Genomic DNA, 23,923 nt, shown 5'->3' on the forward strand with positions numbered 1-23,923 from the left:
TCTGTCCTCAGAGGAGCTGGAGGACAGGCAACAGGCCAGGGAGCATGAGTGGGAGCTTGAGAAGCTCAAGTTGGAAAACAAAAAGTTGGAAATGGAGCAAGGGCAACAAGAGAAGGCGAGAACCCTTGCTACAGAGGAGAGGAAATTGCTTTTAGCCCATGAGTTGAGTATGGAGGAGCTGGACATCAAGCCCAAGAAGGCAGAGTCCAGCACAAATGGTGGAGGCGTATGTCCAGTGCAATATGAGGGGAGGGTGTACATTCCCAAAGATTTAGTAAAAGACTACAAATGGGAGGATGACATACACGGTTGGTTTTTGGGGTATTTATTTATTTTTATTGTTTTATATAGCGCAAACTTGACCCCGTGGAGTATCAGAGCACTTCACATTACAACCATATATACTTAGTTTCTATAGTACATTTCGAAAGAAAGCATTTACAGATTCAGAAACCGTAACATTAACTTCATTCAGCGACAAAGACTCCTAAAAATATCAGGTGGGATGGAACCTTGGTACGAGATGTTCGTGCGTGGATTAAGCAGGTGTTTAAAGGTGAGGCTGCAAGATGGAACGGAAAAGGTTTTGGGAGAAGTTTGCTCATTAGAAATATCTTGGTCTCCTTCTTGAATCTTGAGGCGTTTGGTATTCTTCTGATGCTTGGAGGTAGCGAGTTCCATATTCTCAGTGCTGCTCCAGAGAATGCTCGTTTATATGTTCTCTTCTTCTGGAAACCTGGGTGCTTCAGTAGAAGATCTCTGGCGTTCCTGGAAGGTCTGATAGCCCCCCCCCCTCCCCCTCCCCGGAAATCACCAGTTTCTGAGCTAGATAGCTTGGTGTATTGAGGTGTAATGCTTTGTGTGTGATACAAGCTATTTTGAGTTTGAGTTTAATTCTGGCTTCGTATGGAAGCCAGTTCAGGGCCTTCAGGTAAGGAGAGATGTGATTGAAGTTGTTTTGACCCTGTTATAAGCCTTTTTGCTGAATTTAGGCAGGCTCTTCGAGGAGCAGTTGTGATCTTGGGAAACCCTGAAAGTGTAGTGCAGCCATATTCAATCCTCGAGATTACTAATGCCTAGACTGTCATCTTGAGGTCTACTGTATCCATGAATGGTCTCGATTTCCTAATGTAATTCAAGTAAAAACAGGTATTCTTATCCTTACGAGTTGATGTGGGCTTGCAAGTTCAGGCTCTGATCAATAGTAATTCCCAGTAATTTGGTTAACTCCACCATGATCGGAGTTCAGTGATAGAACTGGTCCATTCTTTTACAGCGGTCACATTTTTTGTGGGGGATTTGAGAAGGAACTCTGTTCTTTGCGTGTTTAGTGTGACCTGATTTCTGGTTAACCATAGCAATGTTGCCTTTAATGCCTCGTTCATTGACTTGATCTCCTCCAACGATGAAACCTTCATGTAAATCTGAGTGTCATCAGCGTACATGTGGAAAGAGATGTTGGCAAGGCACAGTGTATCTGTAAGAGGGTGCATGTATAGATTGAATAGTGATGGTTGAGCCTTGTGGAACTATGATCTGAGTGGGGGAAGAAGCTGATAGGTTATTTTTCACCAGAAATATCTGTGCTCTGTTCCTCAAGAAGGACTTGAACCAATCTAGAATTTTCACTGAAAACGCCATCCTGGTTTCCAGACGATCTAGCAACAGCTCGTGGTTGACTGTGGCGCATGCTGACGATAGGTCAAGAAAGATTAAAAGGCATGTTTTGTTCAGGTCAAGGGTGAGTAATGCATTGTCTACTATTTGTAGTATTGCTGTTTCAGTACTATGATTTGGTCTGAATCCCGATTGGCAGCTGTCTAGTAGGTTACATTTGAATATGTGTAGGCTTAGGGGTTGCTGCACACACTTTTGTATCACTTTTGCTAATAAGGGGATGTTTGATACCGTCTGAAATTTGTTAGGGTCTGCGGGATTTATGGTTGGTATTTTTATGATGGGAATGACTTGGCCATTGGGTATGAGTCAGGTTACCGCATGCACCAGATCCCTGACATCCACTGAGGGACAAGGCTACGGATGCACTTTGAGGTAGTGGAGACAGACACTTTGACAGTCCTAGGGCCTGCAAAGTGTTTCACCTATCCTGCCATGAAGGACGCCCAGAGCAGTAGAAGACCAAGTTTAGGTCCTTCAAGAAATCTGATTCACAAACTTGGCCTGAGTGTGTTGATCATTTTTGCAGAGCACTGGATGGTTGAGTGGCGGGCAGCCCGGTAACAGACCAGGAATTGTATGATTTGATTGCATGGAAGCATTTGTATAGTCTTTGTTTTCCAGAGCTGCACCAACATCTGATTGACAGCAAGCTGACTGACCCCAGAAAGCTTGCTCAGGAGAAGGACCATTGGATGAGCACCAGGGTACACAAGAGGTATGAGGGAGACTCTGCTAAGGGCTTGCATGGTCCCCAGCAGAAGAGTGGGCAGGAAAAGAATAAACAGAGGGAGTTCTACAAACTGTCCAAATCTAGTTCCCAGGGTAAGGATTCCTACCCCCTAACTGATAGGAAACCTTGGATCTCTACAGGAAAGCATGCAGAGAGGGGTCCCCACAACTGCTATGCATGTGGTCAGGAGGGTCACATGAAGGGGGATCTCAAGTATCACTAGGGGCACCGCCACTCACTTTTGGACAGTAATGGGGGTTGGCCAGTGTAGTGCTTGGGGAGGAGTTGGTTCCAGGATAAGGGTGTGAGCCAGCTGAGATTACCTTTATGCCACTAGGGGACAGTGAGATGATCCAGAAAACCCTTGCACCAAGAAAACTAGGAAGCACAGGAAATGGGCGACCATCAATGAACAGAAGGTGGAGGATCTGAGAGACACAGGAGCCAGTGTGACTACTGTTAGGTGTCACTTGGTGTCAGAAGAGCAGGTGGTCCCTGATGCGTTACACCAAGTAGTTGCAGTGGGCAACTCTGAGTGCCGGTGTGTGGTGGTGCAGGTTCTCTTTGAATGGGGGGCGCTTAGATTCCTTGAGCGTAGCTTTGTGTCCATCAATGCCTATTGATTGTCTGCTGGGTAATGACCTGGAGGATTCCCCTTAACGTGAGGTGGATAGCTGGTCACACTTGGAAATGGTGGGGTGGCCCGAGTGGGCATGCATGACCACTCGGTCCATGGCAGCCGTAAAGGGTGATCAGAAGGACCTGGAGCCTGAAAGAGTACCCCAGGTGCCTGCCAGAAAGAGGAGGGACAGGAGGAGCAAGAAACCTACCCCAGACTTTTCCAAAGTCCTGGAGGAGGCTGACCCTGAGTGGGATACCCCAGAACCTACACAGGAGCAAGTGGCCGAACTGGGAAACTTGCCTGAGCTGACCCATTGGCAGCCAGAAGGGGGTCCCGCCGGGAAGGAATTCTGCAAGGAGCAGCAGGAATTCCATTCCCTTGTGGATCTGCAGTCTGGCTCACACTTGATTTTCTGGGAGAAAAGTATCCAGTATAGTGATCTTAAGGTTGCTGAGCCCGGGGCAGCTTGTGTGCTGGAAGTAACCCAGTGCTTCAGAGCCTTCCTATGGGGTCTGACTCATGATGTGCCTTTCGCAGGACATTCGAGGTAGGACAAGACCTCTGAAAGGCTTCTCCTCCTCTTTGTCTGGCCCCAAATGTGAAAGCACTCTGATACTCATCGTAGGACTTGGCAGACGTGACAGGAAAGTGGCATGGGTGAAGGGAGATGGAAAGCTCCACTCCAGCCTTTCCCTGTTGTGAACACCCCTTTTGAGAGGGTGGGCATCAATTTTGTGGGGCCTCTGGACCCCAAGACAGCCATGGGCAATCTGTTTATCCTTGTCTTGGTGGACCATGCCACCCGGTACCCAGAAGCTACTGCTTTGAGGACAGTAACGGCACCCATGGTGGGCCAGGTACTGATGGGGATTTTTTCCAGCATAGGTTTACCCAAAGAGGTGGTATCTGACCGTGATACCATTTTCATGTCCAAGTACCTGACTGCAATGTGGGAAGTATGTGGAGTGAACTACAAATTCACCACACCTTACCACCGCCCAGGTAATCGGTTTGTTGAGAGGTTCAAACGACCTCTGAACTGCATGATTGGGGGTCTGTCAGACTCCATGAGGCTTAAGTGGGACATCCTATTGCCATGCCTTCTCTTTGCTTGCGGGGAGGTACCACAGAAAGGGGTTGGCTTTAGCCCCTCTGAGCTGTTGTATGGCCACCCTGTGAGGGGCTCTGTTCCCTGTAAGGGGCACGCGCAGAATATCCCCCGAAAGAAAAGTATTTATGTTAATTGCAGAGCCTGTAGAAGTAGGCGGGCACTGCGATCAACATGAAAACTTTTAAGAAAAGCAGACAATCTGCCCCCCGTCACACTCTATTATGAAAAGGCTTGCAGCAAGCTTGTTAACTGTAGTGTCTGTCATGCCTATACATAGCGCTCCAAATAATATGTATACTTTCAAAAATGAACACAATCTGCTTGCAGCCATGCTTTATTAACAAAAGGCACGCAGCAAGTCCAGAAGCACGGCCTGTGCTTTCAGAATCACCAACATATATCAGTGATTCTCAAAGCACACGTGGTGGACGTCTGCATATCCAGGAAACCATCTACAGAGCTGATAAGTGAACTAATGATTATCAGTTCTGAAGAGTTGAGTGATCCTCCCTGGTAGAGCCAGCTCTGTTCTGCAGAGAGTCTTGTCCTGATGGCCTTGAATAATTCTTAAACAGATTGTTGCAAATAGCATTTTTCTTTCATTTATTTTTAATCTGGGTAATGTGTGAGAGTCTATTACAGACATTTTACAACAAATGTGTTTTTGTTTTATGCAACATCCATTAAAGATGTTTCTTTTAGATCCAAACAGGATCTCAGATATGAGAAATGGGAGGATGTCACATTTGCAGTAGTATTAGTGAGCTGCTGCTGTGTTACAATATTAAAAACATACATCACTATCCCTGAATATTAACTATAAACACATTTAGAATTTCAACCAGTGTGTCTGTGCACTGTTTGTGATCTGGCCAAAGAGGACACAAGAGAGCTGAAACTGTATCATAAATTCAAATCTGATCCACACAGGGGCCCCCAAAATACATTCGGCCCAGGGCCCTCAAAATCAAAAAGATGTCCCTGAGCCTCTGCTGTGTAGTTAATTAGGAAAGCAGAGGTTCAATGGTGCTGTGAAATGAGGCAGGTTGCCCCAGGTTCCTAATAGATATTAGATAGCTTTGTCGTGGTTGCAGATGCTTTGCACTGCACCAACACGAAGGCCTTACACAGACTGGCCGTAGCAAGCATTGGGCGTTTGCCCGGGAGACTGGAAGGGTGCGGGCCAATTTTGGAGCAGTGGGGGCTGGTTTTGTTACTGGGGGCAGTTTTGCAGCGATTCTGCAATATCGGCCCCCAGTAACCAAAAAAGCAGTGCTGGACACCAGTTTTGTTAAGCAGTAGTAATAAACACTTATCCCTCTCCGGGGGTGGTGGCTGGTCTGACACAATTCCAAGGTCTGCTTTAGGTTCCCAGTCCGGCCCTGCCTGCCCCATCAAGCAGACCTCCTGCATTCCAGATCCTAGGTCAGTTATCTGCACAATCAAGCAGGAACCCCCATGGCAGAATCCCTGTTGCTGCACCCACATGTGCGGTCAGGTTCTTGGTGCATATAGCCTTGGCTGCAGTGTACAGATACGTTACACTGCAGCACACAGAGAAAAATAATTAGAGCGAACATTGGTGAGGGGACCTCTTAGTCTGGTGAAGGAAGGCTGGGAGCAGATTCCCAGGAAGCCCCCCAGAATGTGTTTAGTTATATGCTGGCCTTCAGAAACCAGACTGCTCGCTTCAAGAGTCTCGCTCAGGCGAGCCTAGAAGCAAGCCCGGAAAACATGAAACTTTGGTATGGCCAAAATGCCGCCCTGGTTTAGTTTCAGCCCGGCCAGAATGTGTGAGCCATGGCCTCAGCGGAGCCCTGCGCTCTCCAGGACAAGTGGTCTGGGCCTTTTGAGATGAGGGAATACAAGAGCGATGTCACCTACCTGGTGGACATGCAGACTCCCAGGAATTTTTTGAGGGTCCTACATGTGAACCGCCTCAAATCACACTTTGAGAGGTCTGTATTCACCATGCTCTTGGCAACAGATGATGGAATGGAAGAGGAGAGTGAGCCTCTTCCTGGCCTCCTGTCTGCCCAGGAGCAGGATGGTTCTGTGGAGGGTGTGAACCTCTCCCCAACACTGACCATGGAACCAGTTGTTGGGACAATTTGCCTCTCTGTTTTCCTTGACCCCAGAAGTCACCCATTGGTGTACCCATGATGTGGATTATGGGGATAATCCCCCTGTGAAACACAAAATCGATAGGTTGACTGACAACTCAAAGCCAGCATCAAGGAAGAAGTTTCAAAGAGTCCCTGGGCCAGTCCAGTGGTCATGTTTCCAAAGGCTGCTGCTCATGGTGCCACACCTGAACTGCGGTTCTGAGTGGACAACCGTGGGCTCAACGCAGTCACTAGGAATGAAGTGCAACCCATCCCCGGAGCTAATGAGCTCATAGACTGGCTAGGAGCTGCCAAGTTTCTCAGTATGTTTGACTTGACGTCTGGGTACTGGAAGATCGACAAAATGGGGCCGAAGAGACGTCAGATTTCTCAATGCCGGAGGGGCACTTCCTGTTCCGTGTCATGCCCCTTAGGTTGAAGAATGCCCCTGCCACCTTTCAGAGGTTGGTCAACCAGGTCTTTGCTGGGCTGGAGGATTTCAGCACCACCTACCTGGATGACATTGTAGTGTTCAGCTACAGCTGGAAGGATCACTTGCACCACCTCTGGGAAGTGTTGAAGGCCCTGCAGAAGGCAGGCCTCACTATCAAAGTTAGTAGGTGCCAGATAGGGTAGGAGTCTGTTGTGTACTTGGGACACCAGGTAGGTAGCGGCCAGGTTGAGCCTTTACAACCCAAGATTAACACCATTCTGGCGTGGGAGTCCACCAAGAAGCAAAGAGAGGTGAGAGCCTTCTTAGGAGATTTGTCAAGGGCTATGGTACCATTGTTGCCCCCTTGACTAAATTGACTTTCAGGAGGCAACACAGGAAAGTGATCTTGACTGAGGCTTAACAGACCTCTTTTGATGCCCTGAAGGCAGCCATGCGCACAGCACCTGTACTCAAGGCACCCAATTTCACCAAGGAATTTGTTGTGCAGACAGATGCTTAGAACATGGTGTAGGGGCAGTTCTTGCAAAGCTAAACGAAGAGGGTCTAGGCCAATCTGTAGCTTACATTAGCAGGAGGTAACTTCCCCTGGAACAGTGGTGGAGAGCAATTGAAAGGGAAGCTTTTGCTGTGGTCTGAGCACTGAAGAGCCTACTTGTTTGGGACTCACTTCCAGGTTCAGGCAGACCACAGGCCTCTCAGATGGTTGATGCAGGGGTGAGAACCCAAAACTGTTGAGTTGGTCCATCTCCAAACAGGGAATTGACTTTACAGTGGAACACCATCCTGGTACAGAACACTCAAAACCTGATGGTCTGTTCGGATTCTTCCGCCTTACTGATACAAACTCCCAGGAGGTTGGGTACTTCTCCCTACAGTCAGCTGGAGGGGACAAGTGTTAGACCTGCCAACCTTGGCGTGGGTACCTCCATCTTTTTACCTCTACCTCCTGTATTTTTGATTGTATGCTGGCTTCGTTTTTGCTGGTTTGTGTACTTTGGGCACTTTACCACTGCTGATCAGTGCTAAAGTGCGAGTGCTCCCTGTGTAAATTATGATTGTGATTGGTTATCCATGATTGGCATATCTGATTTACTGGTAAGTCCCTAGTAAATTGCACTGGGGTGTCCTGGGCCTGTGCTATTTGTGGGCCTGCAGTACTGGTTGTGCCACCCACATGAGTAGCCCACAAGCTTGTCTCTGAACTTCCACTGCAGTGTCTGCAAGTGTAGTTTTAAACTGCCAGGTCAACCTGGCAAGTGCACCCACTTGCCAGGCCCCAAACCTTCTCTTTTTTTACATGTACGGCACCCCTAAGGTAGGCATTAGGTAGCCCCATGGGCAGGGTGCAGTGTATGTGAAAGGTAGGACATGTGCTGGTGTGTTCTGCAAGTCCTGATAGTGAAATACTGCCAATTTTGTTTTTCACTTTTGCAAAGGCTATCTCTTCTATAGGTTATCATTATCGTTGGGGCTTCCTTTTAACATCTGACAAGTGTGACTTTCAATTGGGGAAAGATGGAGATTTGGAGTTTGGGTTCCCTGAATTCAGGATTTAAAAATACATTTTTTAGTGAAGTTGTTTTTTAAATTGTGTGTTTGAAAATGCCATTTTTAGAAAGTGGGCATTTTCTTACTTTACCATTCTGTGTCTCTTCCTGCCTGTGGAATCAACGTCTAGTGTAGACTAACAGGGGCTGTTTGTGCATTCAGACAGTCACGTAAAGGGAGCTGAGGTGTGCCCTGCATATCCTGATGGCCTCTCACCAGGCAGACGGGCTTTCCAGAGCTAAAGTGGTGGGAGGAGGTGAACTGACACCTGAATAAGGCTGTGCCTGCACTCTCACAACTCTGTCTCCACCCCCTGTATATTGTCTAGAGCAAAGACAGTGCACGGCAGGATCTTGTGGACAACAAAGACTTTCCTTTGAAGTATGCCTGCTTTAAAGGCCAAAAGGGGTATAAGTATTGGACCTGTAACCCCACATTTTTAGAACACTCCCGGACTGAGGCTAAGAAGAAGAGCTGAAGAGCTGTAAGGAGGAGTACTGCCCTTTTTGTCAGGAATCAGACTAGTTTTATTTCTGTGATTCAAGGTGGGCTGAGGAGGCAGAAAAGAAGAAGGATCCTAGTGAAGCCTCAGGTGATTAACCATTGGAGAGATCTGTAGGTTTTGATTGGGTTTGAGATATTTCAAGATAGCCACTGCATTTGTCCATGTTTCTGCATGCATTTTGTTTGAGGCTCAAGAAGAGTGGCCACGAGCTCCTCTGGGCTTTTCAATTTTGAATTCCATGACTGAAGTTAATTTTCAGTCCGCTCCTTTTCCCAGAGTGGGAGGCAGACTAATTTGACTTGCACTTGATTTCCAGATAAGAGCTTCTCCCTCTATTTGACTTCAAGTTTAGAGCTGCAGCTCTTCAATTGGGCAGTGTCCTTCTGTGCAACTGTTGTTCCCGGTTGTTGCTTCCTCTTGATATTGCCAACTTGGTTTGCACAGTTCCTGAGCAGAAGTGCTCCAGCGAGTCTTGTCTTGATTTGGTGGATATTGTTTCTGGTCCTCCTCAGTGTTGAGGCATGAGTCTTCAGACTTCGTCATCATCTGAAGTCAGTAAGGAATATCTTGTATAGTTTACAGAACTGTACTGCCTCTTCCTCCCTACTGGCAAACTTTTGTATCCTTTCCTCCCTATTTTTTCCTTCCCTGCTCCTTTTTGGGCACCACATTCAAAACGTGATTCCTTGGAGGAGTAGTGTTGGTGAACTCAGTAATACACCTTCCGAGAACAAGAGAGAGAACAGTGACTAATCTTTATACACTCCTCCTGATCTGTCGTATTACAGAACTGTGCATGTTTTGTTTTGTACACCATGAGTTATAAGTCAAAGAAGAGTGGCAATGCTTTCAGGAGTTATTCGTAGGAGCTAGTCTTAACTCAAAGATAGTAATAGAAGTAAGTAGAGTAGTTGCTTTATTGTTTTCTTTCTCTTCTGTGCATTAGGTGCTTCCCCTCCCTGGAATCGTTTCTGGTGGCTATAGAAAGAAGAAGATCCCCAGTGAAAGTTCTATGTTGTGAGAGGGTTTTCACCATCCTGAAGCAGTCTCTTCTTTGTCTGATTCCCCTTTCCCCCTTGCTGTTGGGTGTTGCCATAAATATTGGTGGCGGCATCCATGAGTGGGCGTTGGGAAAAAGCATCCATCCTGCTTCCGTGGAGATTCAGGTACTTCTTGATACCTTTGCTGTGTTGGCCTGTAGTTGCTGCTTCTATCTATAGGCAGTGAAAGAAAAGGACTTTGCTTTCTTGTATCCTGCTTTTCCAAGGTTTATCATGGGCTTGTGTGTGCTTGCCTCTTGTTGGAAGTCTCAGGGCCATAAAAGAGTTCTGACCCGCCAAGTGGAGCAAATTCCAGTTCTGGTCTCTTGGAGGTAATTTGACTGCTTCAAGCATTGACTTCCAGCACTGTTTTTCTCAGTGCAACCTTGCATTGCGGTGTGGCTTAAAAATTGACACCGCGCCTGTTCGTGGCTGGAAGAAGTGTCACAGCCAGAGTTAAGAGCACCGTGTCTCTGACATACAAGACCCCTGCTCTGCCTTCAACACAGGCCTTGCTATATGGTGCAAAGAATCAGCACACAACCTGTCTGCGGCTGTGGAAATCGACTGTTTCACCAACGTATCGACCTGCTGTGCCTGGATTTTCTCACGCATCACACCTGCATGCCAAGTTTCCAACGCATCGCCCCCCGAAAAGGAGGCCTTCAGAAGTCAGTGCATCACTTCTCCTCACTGTAAGGAATCTATGCAACACTTCTTCTGTGTGCAGCAGAACTGACGCCTCCAGTCGCCTGGGATTCAATAACCGATGCATCGCTGTGTTTTCTGACACCTTCCTCCTCTGCAGCAGTTTTTCGTCTTTGATATTGATGGATCAAAGGTACTGTTAGAAATGGGATTTCTGGTTGGCTAAGGCTTGTGCCAAAGCCAGGCAGAAACCACCACTCTAGTCAGGGCAAGGGAGTTACACGCCAAGCATAACCCCTGCTCACCCCCTTGGTAGCTTGGCACGAGCAGTCAGGCTTATCCCGGAGGCCATGTGTAAAGCATTTGCGCACGCACACAGCAACAACATCCCAGGCACACCACAAAAGAAACTCCACACAAGGTTATATATGAAAAATAGCCTTTGTATTCTCATAACACATTAGAATAGTAATCACACAATATACTCTGTGCCAACTGGCACTGGGCAATATTTACAAGGGATTATTTACACAAGGCAGGGCCACATGGGCAACTGTCAGCATTAGCACAAATCACCACTGGTAAATGTAGAACATATACCAAATATAACACAAATTATAACTGTAGAGCACAACCAGCAACTACTGGTACAATAATGACCTCAGCATTATCACAATAGCATCAGGTATAAAACCTATCCTGTATACATCACAGGGGCATAAACACATTATGCAATCTCTCACAAGTCTAACGCATTAGACCCTAACCTCCTAAGTATAACTACATTAGGGGCATAACTCACACAGTGGAACATAATCGCCCTACCATAAACCATGATATGCAAAACAACCTCATAATCATAAAAGACCACATTTAGAGGTATAACACCGGGTGCGTAAAACATACTGCATGAATTACATTTCCTAGCATCAAAATCACATTAGAAGTCTAAACGCTTTAGACACTAACATCCTAATCATAAATCACATTTAAGGCCTGGCGCCCTACAAACCTAACGATCCCCCTGGCCAACTAGCCATCCCAACCAGGGGCTCAAATGCCCTGTGTCCCAAAAGTCAGGGCGCTCTGCCTATGCAGCGCAAGTCAAGGCTGCGCACTTTTGCGCAGACCTAAACGTTGCAGCTGGCACTAAGTGCTGCGCAGCTGTGAAGGTCAGGGGGTGAAGGAGGGCATCTCACTCTGAATTCAAACATGCCCCCTAAAAGAAAGACCTAAACGGTGCAGCTGCCCACTCCTTGCTGGGCAGCTGTAAATTTAAAAATGAGGCATGGGCCCTCAAGGTGCCCTTAGAACAATTGGCCACTGTTGCAGCTGCCCGCGCTGGTGCGGCGCAGCTGTGAGTATGGGAAGAGGCTTTTAAATCACACTGGCCCCCTTGCTGGAGCCCACAGGCTCACCAAACATGGCCCCAAAAATGTGGCAGCTGCCTTCTTAGCAAGACGGGGCAGCTGTAAATCAAAAGAGGGCCCTAACATGCGGTGCCCTTTGGCCCCCCACTGGGGCCTTTAAACAAATATGGCCCCCATTGTAGCCACACGGCTCTTGAAGAACATTATGTCAAACGTTGGAGCGCACTGGCGCTCTAGATAGAACATGCCCCCAAAAGAACTTGCCCCCTCAGTGCAGCTATGGGCATGGGCACCTCTGTGCCCTTACTTTGGAGCCCTCTAGGCTCTAAACAAAGATATGCAAACCGGTAGAGCGCGCTGGAAATCACTTAGGCCCACGCTCTGGCGCCCTCCCCCCCCTCCCGGCAGCTCTACTGACCGGGCTGCTCTCCGGAGGCGGCGGGGGGATGTTGACTTTTCTTTGCGGTCTGCCGGGGTTCTCCATTTCTCCCTGGAGCCTCGGCGGGCTTCATCGGTTCGGCGGGCGGGGCTCTCTTTCCCTCTCGAGAGCCTCGCTGGCAGCGGCTGCATTTCCCTGTGGCGCGGGGCTTCCCTTCACCTCTGGGAGCCCCGGGCTGCCATCGGCCATTCACCCGAGCCCACCGTGGCATGGCACGGCTTCCCCCAGGCCGGAAGAAGCAGAAATGGAATCCTCCAGGCCCCGCCCACAGTCAGGCGGCGCGGGCCTGACTTCCGTTTTTCCCACGAGGGCCGCGGCAGTGATCTCTCGATGTCGGCAATATGAGGGGTAGGCTCCCTCGGTATTCAAAGTTTAAAGCGGGGTGGGCACCCGCCTCGATCACGGGCAAAGTCACGGGGTGGGCAGCCGCGCATAAAAATAATTAAATAAGCGGCAACATGCGGGGTGGGCTCCCGCCACTCTCCCCTCCAGCAGGGGGGAATCCCTACATCGGGAATCCCCCCGGGAAAGGTTGCAGCGCTGCGCTGCGGAGCCCTCGTGCTCCTCCTCAGCTGGGCAAATTATAAGCAAACATCAAGCACTCCTCCTCAGGATCGCAAAGCGCTCCCCAGATGCTGGAAGGCTCCATCAAGCCTTGGCAAAGGAAAAGTAAAGTAAAAGGTCCAAGATGTCCATCAGGCATCCAGGGGCTGGGCAGGGCCCAGGGAGACAAGCCTTACCCTGGGCCCCAGCAGCAGCACGCCCCCGGTCGATTCGAGTCCAAGAACAAGAACCTTTTCATGGGGTCACAGCCCCTCTTTTATACACCAAATCCTTTGTCTCCAAAGGTGCAGGGATGCAACTGGTTCCTGAGCACTTTGTTTTGCTCAGCCCCTCTCCCTATTCACAGGACATGGCCAGGGACATCGGACGCAGGGGGTGGAGCCAGCATTGTGTAGGGAAAGCCCAGCCCTATTCAGGTCCCAGGTGTACTCCTCCCTGCCATCAACATGCAGCTCTGTCCATTCACCACCGGGGCAGACCCATCCTGACTCCTGGAGACAGACACACCAGCCAATCGCAAGCCAGACAGTCACTGCACATTTATTACACAGACAGGCAAGCTTCTAGAAGTGGCACTTCTACAAGAGACACCGTAACGCCGCACACATCATTGCGCAGCATTCACTCTCACGAGTTCGCACATACCAAACTCGACCCTGCACTCCTCTCACATCAGGACTTAACACGGTCACCCAGATCCCCCATGCATTCCTATGGGAAAGCAGGTCAGTCTCACTTAAAACATACACAGAGCGCACGCACTTTACACTGGACCCCAGTGCTAAAGTGCTCAGAGGCCTAAAATTACCAACACCAGGTTACAGAAAAAGGCTAGGAGAACGCAAAAAAGTTTCGGGGTGAACCTGCCAGAAGGGCCAAGTCCAACAGGTACTTTGTGCTAAAATCAACTCATCCATAGAGTTCTATGGACAGAATTCCTTAAACCCTTTAAAAGTGACATTTTGAGGTATGTATGTTGGATTTTTGTCGTTTTGGTTTTGTTTGGTTTAGATGAAGAGTGTCTATTTTTCTAAACTGGTGTGGTGTACATTTGTAGTGTTTTCATTGTGCTACTGTGTGTGTTATGTACACATATCTTACACATTGCCTCTAAGATAGGCCTGGCTGTTCATGCCAAGCTACTAATTGGGTGAGCAGGAGCTATCTTGTGGGAGTAACTCCCTTAACCTGACTAGAAGAAAGGGTCCCTACTTGGACAGGGAGCATACCATTGCCAACTAGAGACCCCCATTTCTAACAGGATGACTATGATTTTGAAAAGTCAGCATCAATAGAACAACTTCAAGTGAAGAATATCTTTGTTGAGTATAGTCACTGTGCATGTAATGGGCAGCCAAGTTGAAAACAAATCTCTCTCAAGGTAACTTCTAATCGTAACTGTATATGAGCATACATTGTGGCAGCGTTCTTGGACAGTACTAATATTTAATTGCCGTTGGCATCATTCACGAGAACATGTCAAAAAATATGTGGAGATTTACGTCTCCTCTTTAACATACTTTTATGTATTTGTGTTTTTTAATTTGAAACAATTCACAGAAGCACATCTGGAAAGGAGCAACAGATAAACTAATAGGAATGTCATTTGTCAAATCTCATAGATGCCTACTTCTACTGTATGGAAATCTCCAAGTGTATGTTTCAACAAAAGATAAAAAAGAATGAAGGACTCTGGGTAAATGCATATTTTTATTTCTTTTGTTTTCCTACTTGGAGAAAACTTTTTACCCATGCACATAGCCTACACTAAATGAGGGAATGATCAGTTACCCTTCCAATCTAACCCTTAGTTAGGGTAATTTTCTGACGATTTCCAGGGTGGAAAGTGGTCAGTTTGAAGTTTGTAAATGCCCACAAATGTATCTGTTTGTTGGTGTTCACTGACTGACATGGCTGATCACACCTTGTAATGCCTACTTCCCATCCATTGTGTGGAAACTACTACTTCAAAAATCTCTGCACTCGTGGTAAATACATACACAGGAGTAAATGCTTTTATGCCTGCCAGAATCCTTTCGTGAATTTATGATAATTGTGGCTATAAATGCCAATCTATGGCCAATTATATCTTTACGGTGTGTTTACAGCCTGTGTTGGTGAAAAGAGTGGGGTGTGTGAGGACCAATCCTCTTTTAACCTTTGAATCTGGGAATCCCATGCTACCTTCTCTTGTTGCTGTGTTTACACTTGCTTTAATCTGTGTTTGTAATTGATGTTCTTCTTTTATCACTTCATGCAGTCATTGTTTGATTGATGCATAGTGCGGTCACAGGGCAGTCCTAAGGTAATTTGACACAGGAAAGACCACAGCAAATAACACAAGGGGCGTGTAACTTTCTACCACGGAATTGTCAAGGAGAGCCACTCAGGAAGAACATGTTTGGCTCCTTTTTCCATTGTGACAGTTGAATGTTTTGAGCAAAGGCGCATCTAGCCGGTCAATGGTGTGGTGATAATAGCTCTTATTCATTCTGTTATGTATGCCATTGTACAGCTACGGATAGTCAAATAGATCTGATGAAAAGATCTTCTGTGCAATCATGTAGGTCCTTCCTGTCACACCTGGTCCAGCAGGTGAAATGGATGATTTTCTTGCCTTTGATTCTCTGCCTAGTCCACAAGAGAACCATCCACTACCTCTCCTCGTCAACATTTATAGGCATCTGCTATTGAGGTCCTCACTCCCTACCGTCTGGATTTCGATAAATAAGCTAATAATAGGAAGGTGGCAGTATACCTGGAAATGGTAGAAAGAGGCTTCAATACTGAATCAATGGTTGCCACCTGAGCATTTATGACTCTTAAGAGATTGTGCAAGGGTGGGATGCATGCGAACGTTATTTGTGTTGCATATTTTTTAGAAAACCAAATGCTTGAACTTCTTGGCACCAACAGAGGACAGAGATGGAATGCAAAGTACAATGTACTTGAAGGTTAGAAAAGGGACAGGCATGTTTTAAGATGTCAACACAAAATCAGAGCTGTACCACTCCAAAACACACATGTCCATATGAGTAATCACAGCTCAATAAAGCGTAGAATGTAGAATTTAATTCTCTCTTCTTTATTTTTCTTTTCAAGATAACAGCCAACGCGTTTCGTCCTATGGTTTTGGATTACTGGTGGGAGACAATTGTCAACTTGACTATGCTGATCCAAACTTCGGACATGAAGTCTGGCTGTTAGAATAAGGTGTATATAAATTGGCATGTTTGGTTTTATCACACCAACATAGCCTCAACCAACGGGTGGCTATCAAACCTCATCAGTGACTCATCAGCCTAGGATTATTGGAACAGTGATTCATCTACTCCTGAATATTGGTCTTTGGATTTCTTTGAATATATTTTGGATCTATATACGGATCGTACATTTGATTTATAAATCAGCCCTGAAGAAGTCCTATGTAATAGGACAAAACGCGTTGGCTGTTATCTTGAAAAAAAAATAAAGAAGAGAGAATTCAATTCTACGCTTTATTGAGCTGTGATTACTCATATGGACATGTGTGTTTTAGAGTGGTGCAGCTCTGATTTTGTGTTGGTGTAAATTTCCCTTTTGTTGGTGGGGGGGGGGGCTCTAGGACAGGGAGCACATTTGGAAGTCTGCACACAATATATTTTTATCATTTAGATTCTTTTGGTGATTTTTGTGATTGGTGCCGCAAATTCTGGTGTTTGGTCAACTGTCCTTGTTTTTGTGCATCTAGGTTTTAAGATGTCTCCTGATTTGGATCAAGGAGGGTTGTGCTTGTAGAGTGTTCGCAGAGAGTATCAAAGCTTTGCTGCAGCTACTGGAAGTCCTGCATTTCCTGATGTAACCTGATATATTGTTTCAATTAAATTGAATACATAGATAATATGGGTACTCGATCCTGTGCCATGGCCTTCAGAATACTAATATCAAACACAGATGAGTATATTGTGATTGCCGTAGCAACATTTTTTAGATGGGTGTGGAGTATAAGGGCAAATAAGATGAAGACTAATGAACAAATGCTAGCACCTTAGGCCCAAGCTGTACCATTTTTTTAATACCCTTTGAAATTTGGCCTTATAAATTGTACTTTAGCTCCTGTATCCACGGGTCAAGGGGGCAAGAAAATAACCAATAGTTATGAGCCGTGCCCTTGAGTATTTTATTCTTGTTTTAACCTATTAGTTTTAGTAAATAGTCTTATAATGGAATGTAATTTATTCAAAATATCTTATTGATATGTTTTTTTAATCGATAGTGATTTTATAGTGTGTATTATTGAAATAATGAATTTATACAAAAATGTTATTATTGTATATAACTGTTGTGTCTTTTATGATCATTATGATCGCAATAAAGACGTGTGACTGATACATAGATAATTTCGCTCATCCTAATCAACTTTAAGACAGATGTGTTGATCATGGAACCCTCACCTGCACCGATATCTAGGTAATTGAGGACACAGACTTTTCTAAGCAATTGTTTGTTGCTGCAAACATTTGTTATAAATCCAAATCAGAAAGGTGACTCAGACCTGTAATTTCCACCCAGACCTTCTTAAAAAGCCTCTAGCCATTGCTAGCTCACCAGTGTAGAAGCATTCTAGCCGCACAGTGACATTGTTCTTCCTAGACTATGAGTTTTCATGGGAATTTGCTTCTGCCAGTGTCTGGGATGGCCACAATTGCATCATCTGGATGGCAATATATGAGGTTTGAACAATTTTGCATTCATTTCCCCAACCCTGAACAAAGTACACATGTGCTAGGTCTCAATCTACAACTCCAGCTAGCCAGTCTAAATGTCAACCTAAATATCAGTTTCCAAAGGTCCCAGGGAACGTTACACTTGTTTCTTTCAAATAGTGACATCAGTTTCAAGTATCCTATCTACATGTTTCAAGCATAAAATATCATGCAATATATTAAGGCATTTTCATTGCTCCTAAAAAGTAACTTACCACTGTTTCTGGTCAGCATCACAGTTGCAATAATACTTTGCGTCGGTGCAATTCCGTTCAATGCCACAAGCACATTTCTGAATACCAGGCCCAGAGCCTCCCCAGTAAGTATGCTTCTCATTGCCTCTCCCAATCCACCATGTGTAAGGGCTGCCATCAGCTGTAAAAACAATCAGAAAGTTAAAAAACGCGGGGAATATACTGATTGATGTTTTATCTGGGAGTAAACACGAAGAATTGGCTCAAGCATTGGTTTGCTGGCCTTTATTTACGATTATTATGGTGTGAAACAGGCAAGAGTAGGGTAAGGTTTTCATTATTTGCCATGTATACCTAGGCCACTGAACATATGTTTGCGTCTAGTGCTAAAAAATATGAATTAGCTCAAGGCTGAGATAAAGGATGTCAAATTTCGTAAATTGCAAATACACAAAGGGTACTTGTTGACTAGGTTCAAGAGATTTGCAAAATCTAGTTCATAAATTTGCACACTTTTATGAAAGACAGATTATTTTTAATCCACAGAGTGAGGCTCTTCCTTGTTCATCCCAAACACTTTCACCCTTTTCAAGTATGACTGGATGAAAGCTTAGTCCACACATTGGGGATTATGTGGAACCCTTTAAGGGTGCTCCTCTGTGTAGCATCAGCGCTCAAGCATTCATCAAACAAAACAAATGTAATGGTGTGCCCCTACGACTGGCCCTTCGGGTCCCATGGGGTTGCCTACTTCCTGAGGTAGTGGCCTTGTCCCCCTACCAGTTCATATGCTCTGCATCTCTCCCACAACTTGTATGGTTCGCACTTGGGGTCAGGGATCAAATAGGTCACAGGTCAGTATTTCTTTGGACTGATATATGGACCAGTCTCCACCACCAGATTTCTACTTTTTCCCACTATAAGCATTCACAGGAGGAGCCTCAAGGTTAGCTAACTCATTGCAGAAGGAAAGCAATGTTTTGTTGTAGCTCGACACTACTGGAGAATGGAACCCACCTGGACGCCTGAAATTGGGTTTTTAGGACTGCTGCTCTTGGCCACCTTCTGGGTGTGGACCAACCCCATGGAGGCTTTGCCTCAAGGGCCTCACGGAAAGAGAAAGGAGACAAAAGAGTGAGCCTTGATCAGCTTCCCACCAGAACCGTCCAGTAAGCTTCACCCAGAAACACTAGCAGTTGGAGAAATGGGTCCTCACCCGGGGATTGGTTGTCTCCACTGGCAATAAACACTAGGAAAAGAAAGGAATGTTGTACCCTGGAGCCAGGGACTATCTGTTTTTCTGTATGCATCAAGGGCAACTGTATGTGTGCCACTAAGCAGCTCCCCGGGAGACCTTGAGTGCTATCTTGTGTTTTAGAGTAGATCCTGAACCCTCACTGAGACTGTGATGGAATTACTACCTTTGTCGTTGGATACCTCACTGCTGCATGGATTACACTTCTAACCATCTCTTTGTAACTAGTAGTTGCCAGCTTGGCCATCCATTCATCTGGAGCATTAGCGCCCCCAATGTGATATCCCCCTGGACTGGAGCTTGGCATGGTCCACACTTGTCTGCATCCACTGTGAAGAATGTATATTTCTAACCCTCTGTGATGACACAGGCTTCACACCATAAAACCTTTGCATCAAAGAACACCAACATCTGCACCCGGTGGCCGAGCTGCACACCAGCAGTCCTGGACAACTGAGTAAGTGATCATTCTAGGGTGTGATTGAGCGGTTATTTCCTCACTGTGACAGTGAGACATAGATCATGTGTTTATCTGCTCTAACCTTTCCACCTTATATACAGAGTAAAGGGGGTGTTCATTTATGTTCTCTGGTTCCTGGTGTTTCTATGGTGCAAGGTGTGTAGTGAGATATTTATTGATGAGGATTTGTGTATTACCAGCATTGCCTCAATCTCAAATGCAGCCGCCAGGTCCATAGCTCATCCTATTGCCCACAGAGGTTTTGAGTTCCAGAAAGAGATACACTTGCATCACGCAGAAACCTTTCCAAGGTGCCCACCCCCTACAGATGGGTACAAATGTAATGGAAATGCTGAAAATGCTGATTGTACTGATTGTACCCATCTCGATGAAGTATATACCCATCTCATACTGATTGATTTGCAGTAAAGGATTAACATACTGGTATGGCTAGAGCATACTGCATCGCAGGTATCCAGGAAATAAGGATGCTAGTGCTGTAACTCTCTCAACGTTTAACCCCTTGAGTGCCGAGGATGTAACGGTTACATCCTCGGATGTGGCCCTGGTGTGCCATGGACGTATCAGTTATCTCAGCCCCTGAGCACTGAAACACATGTGAGAGGTATCTTTGGAAAGGGGAGAATCTCCCCTTTCCAAAGGTACTCTTCCCTAGCGGATACCCGCTTTGAGATCGCCGCAGGAGGGTGACCTCCAAGCAGGGATCCACCACTAGACACAAGGGAGGGGGGAGCGGCCCCTTGGGCAAGGGTCTTTGCTCCTCCAATATTCATTTGGGCATATTCAGGCTTTTTAGCCCCCAATCTGAACCTCCCGGGGGTGGTAAGAAGCACACAAGACACCAGGGATTTATTTTTATGTACTTAGGGGTGGGGGCTGCCGTAAATGGGCACTATAATTCCCCCACCCCTCTCAGAAAATTGCCACAGTCTTCTTTCCCCTAATAGCCCCCGATCTGCCCAACGGGGGGGGGGGGGGACAGGATGCCCACTAGGCACCAGGGATAATTGATTTTTTTATATAAAAGAGGGTGGGGGCTGCCCACAATAGGCAACCCTCAACACAAAAGAGACAGACTTTCTGCCCCAACCCCGGGCAGCAGATGGGAGTTATTACCCCCGATCTGCCCCTCGGGAGGCAGAAAGCCCACAAGACACCAGGGTTTTTTTTTTTAATACTTAGGGGTAGGGGTTGCCCTAAATGGGCACCATAATGCCCACACCCCTCCCAGAAAATTGCCATAGTTTTTTTGCCCCCCCTGGGGTGCAGATGGGGGCAATAGCCCCCAATCTGCCCCTCCCCATAGGGCAGAAAGCCCACTAATGGCACCAGGGATGATTGTTTTTTCAATTAAAGAGGGGTGGGGGCTGCCCACAGTGGACATGCCAATGCCTCCACCACCCAACCCAAAGGGGGCTTATTACTCCTGATCTGCCCCCACAGGAGCAGAAAACCCACCAGGCCCCAGGAATTTTTTGTTTTGAATATGTAAGGGTCGGGCTACCCAAAATGGGCATGCCAGTGCCCCCACACCTAAACAAAAGAGGGACAGTCTTTCTGCACACCCTGTAGGGCATATACTGGTTATTACCCCAATCTGCTCGGGGGGGGGGGCAGAAAGCCCACTAGACAGCAGGATTTTTTTTTTATAAAACAGTGGTAGGCTCTGCCCATAATAGGCAATGCAAATATCCCTCATAAAAAAATAGCCACAGTCTTTCTGCCCCCCCCCCCCCCCGGGGGCAATAGCACCTGATCTGCCCCTGGGGGGTCAGAAAGCCCACTAGGCATCAGAGATATGTTTATGGGTATTTCAGGGAGAGGCCCCTTAGCCCTTAGGCAATGGTTGCTTCCCTTTTTTTGTGTACACATTTTGGCTGCTTCTGGGCAAGATCAACGATAGTTTTAGGCACATCTGCTCCCAAGGGGAGGGGGCAGAAAACCACTAGACACTAGCAAACATTTCTGTGTGTGTGAACTGGAGTTTGGCTTGCGGTCTGTGTTTACTAGCGTTTGGCAGGCTCTGTGTGAACCTGCATTTTGCTGGTGATGTATGTGGACTTGTGCTTAGCTGGCAGTGTGTGTAGACTAGCACTTGGCTGGCAGTTTACATGGACTGTCCCTTGGCAAGCAGTCTGCATTGATGGCACATGTCTGCCAGTGTGTGTGGACTGTTACTTGCCTGGCAATGTGCATTGACTATCGCTTGGCTGGTGATGTGCTTTGATGGTGCTTGGCTGGTGGTGTGCGTGGATGATGCTTGGCTGGTAGTGTGCGTGGATGGTGCTTGGCTGGCAGTGTGGCTAGTGTGGATCCTCCAGCATTTTATTGCCCAGGATCCCCTGCAAACCTCAAATTTAGTTAACAATTCACAATTCCTCACATTTCTGTGAGGAAAATTGTTGGATCACTGTGCTGGCACAAGTTTCCACCATCTAGCGTTTCCCTCAGTCTCCTGAAAAATAATATACCTCACTTGTGTGGGTGTCCAAAGCAGAGAGCCTAAAAACTTATGGGCCGGCACTGCTATGGGCACCGACACAAGCCAGGTATCATTTTTAATGGGAGACTGAGGGGAAAGCTGGGTGGGTGGAAATTTGTAACTGGCGTGGTGATCTCACAACCTTCCTACACAGAAATGAGAGGAAAAAGTTGTTTTTTAGCTAAATTTAAGGTTTGCAGGAGATTCTGGGTAAGAAAACTGAAGTGAGAAAAACAGCTTACCGATTTACAGATTACATGCTTCACTTACTTTATACAAGAAAACAGCTGTCTTCATGCTGTTTTTGATAAATGCCCTTTCTAAAGCAAATATATGAAAAATGGCATGGCGTAAATCACATATGCAAATGCCCAGAGTGCAATATGATATTTATTGCCTTTGTAGAGGGAGGAACGGTGAGGAGGGGGAACTCTGACTTTGTCTCTCGAGAGTCCTGGCCCCTCTCCACACAAAACAATGGTAATAACAAATGCATATATATATATGAAATATGTTTGGAACTTCCTCACAGAATCTATTCTAGAAGCATTCTGCCCCTTGAAAGCAGCCTGCTTCACCACCGAACTCCAAGAGGCCAGACGATCCTGCAGACGCCTCGAGAAAACCTGGCGAAACCGCAAAACCATGAAAGATCTTAACACCTACCGTAGCACCCTGAAAGAATACCGCCAGCGCATAAGAGACACCAAGCGGACCTTCATCAAGGACAAAATCAACACCTACGCAACCAATGCCAAAGAACTTTTCAACGTCATCCAGCAATTTACCAAACCCCCCCAGCGAAGCCACGGACATCACATCATCCCAGGAACTCAGCAACTAGCTCAGCATCTACTTCCATCAGAAAATCAAGGCCCTCTACGACAACTTCAGCAAACAGACACCGGACACCACGCCTCCCTCCACCACAGGCGAAGAGCCGACCATCACCGCCTGGAACTCTGCCACCATCGAGCTCACCACAGCAACCATGAGGAACACCCACTCAGGAGCCCCCACGGACCCCTGCCCACCACACATCTACCACAGGGCTGCAGCCACCATCGCACCCAAACTAGGATGAACCATCAACACCTCCTTTGAATCCAGCATCTTTCCTGATGACTGGAAGCGGGCGGAAGTCAAACCCCTCCTCAAGAAACTCAACCGACCCGACGTACCTGAAGAACTACTGGCCCTTCTCAATCCTCCCCTTCATGGCCAAAGTCACCGAGAGACTCATGAACACACAGCTGACGGCCTTCATCGAGGAGAACTCCATTCTGGACGCCTCCCAGTCTGGGTTCCGCAGCAACCACAGCACCGAGACCGCCCACCTTGCCGCCACCGACGACATACGCATGCTGCTTGACCAGGGACACAATGCGGCCCTCATCCTGCTAGACCTCTCCACAGCCTTCAACACCGTATCCCACCGCACCCTAGCTGCCAGACTCCACGACGCCGGAATATGAGGAAACACCCTCTCCTGGATCCACTCCTTCCTCTCCGGCAGAACCCAAAGGATCAGACCCCCCCTTCATATCCGAACCCACAGAGATCAACTGCGGAGTACCCCAAGGATCATTACTAAGCCCCACACTCTTTAACATCTACATGGCCCCCCTCGCCGCCATCGTCAGACAGCACGGGCTTAACATAGTATCTTACGCCGACAACACACAGCTCATCCTCTCCCTCACGAAAAACCCCGAAGACACCAAACTCTGTCTCCAAGAAGGAATGAGAGACGTCGCCGATTGGATGAAAGGCAGCTGCCTAAAACTCAACTCAGAGAAGAAGGAAGTCCTCATGCTCAAACCTTCCACCACCGCATGGGACAACACCTGGTGGCCCTCCGCCCTCTGGAGCCCGCCCTCTCCGACGGACCATGCACGCAACCTCGGCATCATCCTTGACTCCTCCCTCACCATGACCCGTCAGATCAAC

The 23,923-nt window shown here is 47.0% G+C and overlaps 1 protein-coding gene across 1 annotated transcript in view; it reads right to left on the bottom strand.

Moving 5' to 3' along the window:
* The window catches only part of CNTNAP2 (contactin associated protein 2), a 2,761,105-nt gene that overhangs the window by 625,766 nt on the left and 2,111,416 nt on the right, over positions 1-23,923 (bottom strand). Inside the window, exon 14 of the mRNA XM_085631546.1 lies at positions 17,777-17,936. Coding sequence (XP_085487672.1) covers positions 17,777-17,936 — 160 coding nt within the window. The remainder of the gene's footprint in view (positions 1-17,776; positions 17,937-23,923) is intronic.

The sequence above is a fragment of the Triturus cristatus genome, chromosome 10, assembly GCF_964204655.1.
Source record: "Triturus cristatus chromosome 10, aTriCri1.1, whole genome shotgun sequence".
Lineage (NCBI taxonomy): Eukaryota > Metazoa > Chordata > Amphibia > Caudata > Salamandridae > Triturus > Triturus cristatus.